Source organism: Anneissia japonica, unplaced genomic scaffold (assembly GCF_011630105.1).
Source record: "Anneissia japonica isolate Jap-2015-1 unplaced genomic scaffold, ASM1163010v1 scaffold288059_len961885_cov194, whole genome shotgun sequence".
NCBI lineage: Eukaryota > Metazoa > Echinodermata > Crinoidea > Comatulida > Comatulidae > Anneissia > Anneissia japonica.
The window spans coordinates 806,420-814,658 of NW_022740566.1; the positions used below are offsets into that span (position 1 = coordinate 806,420).

Here is an 8,239-nt window from a genome sequence, read left to right on the forward strand (position 1 = left end):
GACCAAAATCAAGTCTCTCTGACCAGTGGTTATCGAGATACAAGCGTCCAAATCAACAGGCGGCCATTTTGAAAAACGCCCCCAAACGGGACTTTCCCCCAATATCTGGGAGGTATATAGGAGCTAAATTTTATCTAAATTGGTCCATCTTGCCAAATCCATCGAGAAACAAAGGTATCCTAAAATTAGTCACGGATCTCATGAAAATGACTCTACTAATACTATTATTGTTATTTTTTCACATTTGTTTATTGTTTTTTGTTTACTTTATTTGATTTCATATTAACAGAGAAAGTAATTTTAAAGGCCTATAATAACAATTTAATAAATAAGAATTTGCAACAAAAAAAAATAATAATGACGATAATAATAAATTAAAATAATAATAATAATAATAATAATAATAAAAATAAATAATAATAATAATATTTTTAATTAGTAACATTAGTTCCTGGAATAAAATTAATAATGTTGACGGTAACAAATGATATGTCCACAGTGTTCTCCCGAAGCCGTCTTAGCCGTCAATTTTACCGGTAAAAGTAACCAACCAACCAGAAAAAATTTTGAGTTTGTAAAATAAAAAAAAAACTATTGATTAGGCTTAGGTAGTCCAGGCTGGCCCTCTTAATAAATTAACATCATTCCAGTCTATATCTACACTATGAATATGTGTTGTTGTATCTTCAAGTCATTTAACCCAACTAAAAAGGGGTAACATACCTCACATTGTGCACATTGCAATTTTTTATGGACAAATTTACCAGTCAAAATTTTTCAGTTGGGAGAACACTATGTCCATGTTAAAAAGCATAAGAACAATTATAACATAATATTAATAATGAAACTAGAAATTGCAAATTGCAAGTGAAGTGCTGCGAAGTACAACTGCATATAAATGTTCTTCGAACAAAATTATTTATGCGAGTCAAGTGAAAATAATGAATAATAAAAATATAACAAATAATATGAGACACGACCCATTGTCTATATTAGAACACTGACGAGCTGACGTAGAAACAGTAAAAACAAGCGTTGGTACCGTGTATGCCAGCCTACAACAAGCGTCGCCTAAATGTAATAATTAGCACGCTGAAATAGGCTAGTAAAAAAGTTTAACTGGGTTCATAAATAATATTGACCTCAAAATATTGTGGCTGAGACATGGGCCGATTAAACGTAGAAATAGGAAACCTAGAAATATAGTAAAAACGCTGAATAGTAATACTCGAGCACATGCGGACGTTGGTACGTGTAGGTTAGTCTACAAACGTCGCCTAAAGTAATTGATTTTACTCAGCAGAACGAAAGAAGGAAACTCCACTTTTCAGTCATCTTAGGCCCTTGTTTTTTGACAAACAATGACCTTTCAGAGGTCAAATTGCTGTCAAGAATATGAATTGGCTGCTTCGCAGCAATAAAAATTACTATACAGTAATGATCGTAGTAATAATAATAATACTAACAATAATAACAATAATAATATTAATATCATTAATATTAGCATTAATAGTGAGAAGGTCTTAGCTAACTGTTGTATTTCCAAATTCCAGTAAAATACTGTATTAAACTACTTTTTTATTCTCCTCAGTTTAGAACTTTTATATTTTGTTTTGCCCGTTGTTTTTCTTTGTTTTACTTTCTTTTTATAATTGTCTTGATTTTGTATGTTTCCTTTGTGAACGCACCATCATTCTGATGTGTTGCGCTGATCTAAAAGCGTATGTTCAATAAAGTTCAGTTCAGTTCAGGCGATTTGCAAACTGATCAATGACGAACTCGCTTTCATAGGAAACCCACTGTAGTGTTAAGAGGTATGATGTAAAAACATACTTTTTCACATATTTCCCAACAATATTTTCGCAAAAAGTCTTCATACTTTAAATTCCCCAGGCCTTATCATCCTTATTATTGCAAGATTGGCCTAATCGCGTCACAAACGAAGGAAGAGATAGAAAAACAAATGACTTCAAAATTATCATCAAATAAGCCCTCTCTCTCAGAGAGTGGGCTAATAATTTTGCATGTATCAGTAATTTTGTAAATGCCCACTTTGCTAAGACTTCCCAAAATATACCCAGTATTGATTTGTGTAAAACTACCTTCTTTTTTGCCTGCTAACTGAGTGGGAGATGTACAATGAATTAAGAAAGGTCCAAACAAGTAAATTAAGAAAGGTCCAAACAAGTAAATCCACTGGTCCTGATAATATACCTAACAAACTGATTAGAGATTTTGCATGTGAGCTTAGTATGCCGAAGACAAATATTTGTAATACCTCCCTTATACCTTAAGGAGGGTTGTGTTCCAATAATGTGGAGAGATGCCATAGTGACTCCAGTTCCTAAAGAGAATTGTTGCACTACAGTTGACAAGTTTTGACCAATTTCACTCATCTGTGTTCTTGCTAAGACAGCGGAGAGCTTTATAAAGAACTGGCTGTTATCTGATATTGAGAAGATTCTCGACAACCATCAGCATCCGAAATGTAGAGTGGAAAGGTATCGAAAGAGTGCAATACCATTTCTTACTTCAATCCTAAATGAATGATTCTGGCATAACTGTAATTATTAGAACTACAGAATAATAAAAATTACGGTTATGTTGGTAATGATGATAATGATGGTAGTATTATTATTGTTATCATTATTATTATGATAATGATAATAATAGTAATTATGATTGTTATTGATGATATTGACTTTTAATTACAATGATTGATGGTTAATTAATGATAATTATGTTAATGACTTCTACAGTACATGACAATAATATTACAATAGCAACCTTGAAATAATGCATGACAACCTTTTTTTTTTATTTTGGAACTTTTTTGTGTCGCGTTTTTTCTTCCCAATTTTTTAATGTATTAATTGAAATCTTTTTTGTGTGCTTTGTTTGCCTGATTGAATTTTTATATTTGATGTTATTAATAACTAAAATAATGATACAATTTTAATGATCCAATAATTAATAATTAAAATAATCGATTTTATTACCTAAGTTTTTTTAACCTGTTGTGTGCTGCTTATGTTTCCAATTTTAATGTTACTTACTTACTTACTTGATACTTAATATAAGTGGGAAAAGTTAGGCAAATGCCTTTAAGACCCCACAGCTGTCCAGTCTGTTCTTCAAGGTGTTTACATTTGTGGCAGCAACAACCTCTTGTGGTAAGCTATTCCAGATGTTTATTACGCGATGTGAGAAGAATTCCATTCTGCATTTCAAAAATTTGTTAAGTTTTGGTTTGTATAATTTATATTCATGTCCTCTCCTGCTAGAGTCCTCGACAAAGATAAAAAATGTTCCACAATCCACGTCTTCAAAGGACTAATAACAATTTTAAAAGTTTCAATAAGATTTCCTCTAACTCTCCATTGTTCCAAGGTATACAGATTCAATTTGATTAATCTCTCACTATAACTCATATTTTTCAAAGATGGCAGTAATTTTGTAGCTCTTCTTTGAACTTTTTCCAGTATACTTATGTCATTTTTTAAGCCCGGGCTCCAAGCCTGATTACAATATTCTAGGTGGAGTCTAACATATAATTTATATAATATTTTAAAGCTCTCTATATCCATATATTCGAATGACCTTTTAATGGTACGAAGACTGTTTGTTGCTTTCTGTGCTGCTTTCGTACACTGTAATGATGTTTTACCATCGTTTGAGACAGTCACACCCAAGTCAGTTTCTATGTCTGCTGATTGAATAGCAATATTTCTCATCATGTAAGCTGTCCCAGGGTTACTTCTTCCAATATGCATAATTTTGCATTTATCAGTATTGTACTTTAGTAACCAGTCATCCGACCACTCCAACAATCGGTCAACATCTGATTGCAGTGTTAGGCAGTCATTGTTAGACTTGATGGGAGCAATTAGCTTGGTATCATCAGCAAACATTAAAAGCTTATTCCTCACTTATTCTGTTAAGTCATCCACATACACGATAAATAATGTGGGTCCCAGGACAGACCCCTGGGGAACTCCACTAACAACTTTTGCTTGTGTTGATGACTCACTTCTTAACAGATACCGTTTGTGTTCTATCACATAAGTAGTTTTTCAACCACTTTATCAATTTACCATCAAATCCATAAGCACTCAACATCAGGATCAATCTTTTATGTGGCACCGAATCAAAGGCTTTTTGATAATCTAAATATAGAATATCAACATCATTCCCACTATCAAGCTCTTTGGTGATGATCTCAAAGGACTCCAGTAGGTTTGTGAGACATGATTTTCCAGTCATAAAGCCACGTTGATTCCAGGATAGAAGGTTGTTTTCTTTTAGGTGAGCCCACATCTTGTCTTTTATAAGAGATTCCATTATCTTACAAGGTATACTAGTTAAACTTACAGGTCTATAATTTCCTGCTGTAGTTCTTAATCCTTTCTTAAAAACTGGAACAATTCTAGCTGTTTTCCAATCCTTTGGTAATTTACCAGACCCAATAGATTTTTCAAAAATGATTGAAAGTGGAACAGAGATTTGCGCACTACACTCTTTCATTACCCTTGGATGGATATCATCAGGTCCTGGAGCCTTCTCTGGTTTCAAGACTCTTGATCATTTATGGTAAGTGACCCATCTGACTTTTCAATATGGGTAACGCCAACTTTAACTTTTTGACTTTTTCTTATGTAACTATAAAATGCCTTTGGTTTCTGCTTGAAGGAGCCAATCAGCTGCTTTTCATAGGTTGCTTGAGCTTCTCTCACTATTGCTTTAACTTTATTGTTTTGAATCTTATATTCCTTTTTATGATGTTCCAGGTTTGTTCTCTTGTACTTCCAATATAAGCTGTATTTAATTTTTATTGCTTTTTTAACTCGTGCACTCAACCAAGGAGGCTTTAATTTCTTTTTCATCTTTTGAAATGGTACATTGCCAAGTACAGCTGAATTGTAAATATTCTTAAAAGTATTCCATGAATCCTCACAATCTTTGTTTTGAAGAAGACCATGCCAATCCACTTGAGCTAATCTATCTCTTATAGCAACATAATTCCCTCTACTGTAGTTTAGTTTCCCACCATTCTCATGCTCTCTTGTTACAATCTCCATTCTGCATAAATACGTCCAAACTATTCCTACATGGTCACTTTTCCAAATTGGCGCTATCTCCGACAAATTGTCCACGGAATAATCATCATTAGTCAATATTAGGTCAAGAGTCGAAGCAGTTTGACCATCTCTAAAACGAGTACAGAAATTCACATGTTGCGTTAGGAATTGGTCTTGAATTGTATCATAGAATAGACATGCAGGGTGGTTGTCACCAGCATTTACAGTTCCATATTCCCAATGTATTTCTGGAAAATTGAAGTCTCCTAAGAATCAGAATATGACTGTAATTGAGGGTACCTATAAACTGCAGGTCATTGATCAGTTTAGTGTTGTTCTCTTCCGAACTATTTGGACTGCGATAAATTAGTCCCACCAAAAGACATTCTTGCTCATTCAGCTTAATTTTACACCAGGTAGAATTTTCAAATGTTGAAACATTTAGTTGTAGCTTTTAGAGATTCATGTACATACAATAGTACTCGTCCTCCTTGTGTTTCTGATCTATCATCTCTAAAAACACTATATCCATCCAGAGCTATTTCACTATCTAATACGCTTGCATTGCACCAAGTTTCAGTCAATCCAATTATCATTAACTCAGAATTATCAACCATCGCTTTTAATTCTCCTCTCTTATATTCATATTAGCATTAGTGTAATAACATTTCAATGAGTTGTATGACCTGTATTTTGACGCTTGTGTTTTAATGTCCCCAACAAAACGGTTATTAACAGACAACACCTCTTCTTCCTGATTTTTTTTAGATGAAAAAAAAAATTTCTTTTGTTGATCAGTTTCTCTAAAATTGACATTAGCAGACTTCTCGGAACAAAAATGGAAGCCTTCTCTAACATAACGTACAACTCCTTCTAAAATGATTCTTAGTCTTCGCTGTAAGAGGCACCCCTTTTGTCACGAAAATCTTTGCCATCTTTCATCGTAACTGTCAGGTTTAAGATCGCCGTAATACATTTTCAGCCTATTAATTTAATTATAATTTAATATGCTAATTACGCCTTGCTTTATTGCTCACTTGATTGTCGTATGCAAATTTCGTGGTACGCTATCGTTCACTGGTCGTATATTCTTATGCAAATTGAGTGCTACTTTCTCTGCGGAGGAATGGCTGTAGCGTCGGATGTCGTCTTGCGTAGCGATATCGGCTCCGTAGTATATAATAATTCCGTGCTAAAGCGGTTGGGTTGGTTGAATTTGAATCGGTTGCGATCGATAATGATGTACGAAAACCGTGGCTTTGTCCAGGTCGCTATACACACTAGTATTGCCATGGACTGTAGAGTAAGGCTAGAGAATATGCCCATTTCTTATTACCAAGAATGTTATTCTTTATCTCCTTATTTATGTCTTGTGCCCGTGGTTAATTGATGTTTTGATGTTTTTATATTTGCCTACTTGCCTTAATTTTATAAATTTTAATTTATTCTGCCTTGATTGCGAATTTGTATTGATAAAATTAAAAAATTTAATAATAATTTGTAAATAATGCAATTTTTCATGTTTTAAATCTTTTTCTGAATGTCTGTGCTGTTTGCGTCTTGTTTATGTATAATTAATCCTTCTATGATTTTATATTACTTTCCTTTGATGTTTTTATATTATTGTTCTGTATTATTGTAAGCATCATTTAATTCAGTCCTCGACTGGGATTTTGATATTGAATAAAGAAAAGATAAAGAAAAGAAAATTAATGATTTTCGTTGAAAATCCAAGATGGCTGCCAAAATGGCCACCAAACAATCCCATGGGACATTTTTTTTTTAATGGGAACATCAAAATTCTTTCATGAGACATTTTGAGGATTACAAAAATGTTAGTTACAAAAATATATCCTGGGTTGCATGGGAACACACCCCCCCCTCCCCCCGTTCCTACCCGACTACTGGTCATGTATGTTTTATTGCTCTTGAAATTTGTTTTTTAAATAAGTTGGCATTTGAGAATTCATTATTTTAAACATGGTTATAGCTTCATCTTGATACAGTTTGGTATTTAGATTATTGGTGATCTGCTACACTAGCAGATCACCTCTTGTTATTGTCAGGATCATCATCATCATCTTCATCTTTTTTTTATTCTTTCTTTCTCTTCTTTTCTGTTTGCACGATATCTCAAAAACTGCCACGAGTTACGCACAATCGCTGTCAGCGAACATTTGGCTTGGTCTGGAATAGTCATGGTAAGCTTTTCAACGCGCTCAGTCATGCGTGACGTCATCTACACGCAATTTTGCATTTTTACATTATCGATCATATCAGCCTAACCAATTGCCATTTCGAAATCGTATTAAGTGAGCATTATCTTCGAGTTATTGTTGAATGTACTGTACCCTAATTTTACGTGTGCGCTTCATAACGCGCGCGCACGCGTGCGTCAAAATTTTAAAATGCTCGAAATCACTTTTTAACTAAATTACAGTACGTTTCAGGTCATTTTGAGCATTTCAATTTTTTTTTTAATTTTCCACTACGCGCGCGCATTTTGACGCGCGCAGCACGTACGGAAGCTAGACACTATGTTCTTTCACATAGTTTGGGTTCCTGACATTGTTTTCACAAACTTCCTTTCTTTTCGGTCTTCTTTTGGCCAATAGTAATGCCGTACGTGCGCATCAAATATAGGTATCTTTGCGTAGATTTGTGCCGATATACAGTGAAAATATGCTAAAATCAGACCTATTTTTAATCAGTTATAGCTCTTTAGGTTGAAAGGTGACCCCCAATTTTTATTACATATTGTGAAAGCACGTAAGTTGTAAATATGATTTTATAGATCATAATGGCTGATCAGACATTGTGACATCATCATATTGGCATCTGAATTCAAAGAAAGTGACTTATAGCTATGACGTCATTTTTGAAAATACGCATTTGAGCGTATCTCGCTTATCCTTGGTCGATCGTCTTCCAACTTTGAGTATGTTATAGCTGAGACAATTCTCCTTCATATATATTTGACTCCTTTTTACATTTTGATGACGTCATCATGGGAAAAAAAAAATTGTTTTTTCTGACCCCCTCATTTCTCTTTCTTCAAAACGTTGATGACCCCATATAATCTTAACCATTCGTCATTTCTGAATCATATTAAGTGAGCATAAGCTTCAGGTCAAGGTTGAATGTTATGTACCTTAATTTTC

At 33.8% G+C, this 8,239-nt stretch overlaps 1 protein-coding gene across 1 annotated transcript; it reads right to left on the minus strand.

Moving 5' to 3' along the window:
• Positions 1 to 4,026: 4,026 nt before the first annotated feature.
• Positions 4,027 to 4,524, minus strand: LOC117118268. Its single transcript, XM_033262817.1, has one exon. It carries the CDS (start codon positions 4,522 to 4,524, stop codon positions 4,027 to 4,029), a length of 498 nt encoding a protein of 165 aa, XP_033118708.1.
• Between the last annotated feature and the right edge of the window lie 3,715 nt (positions 4,525 to 8,239).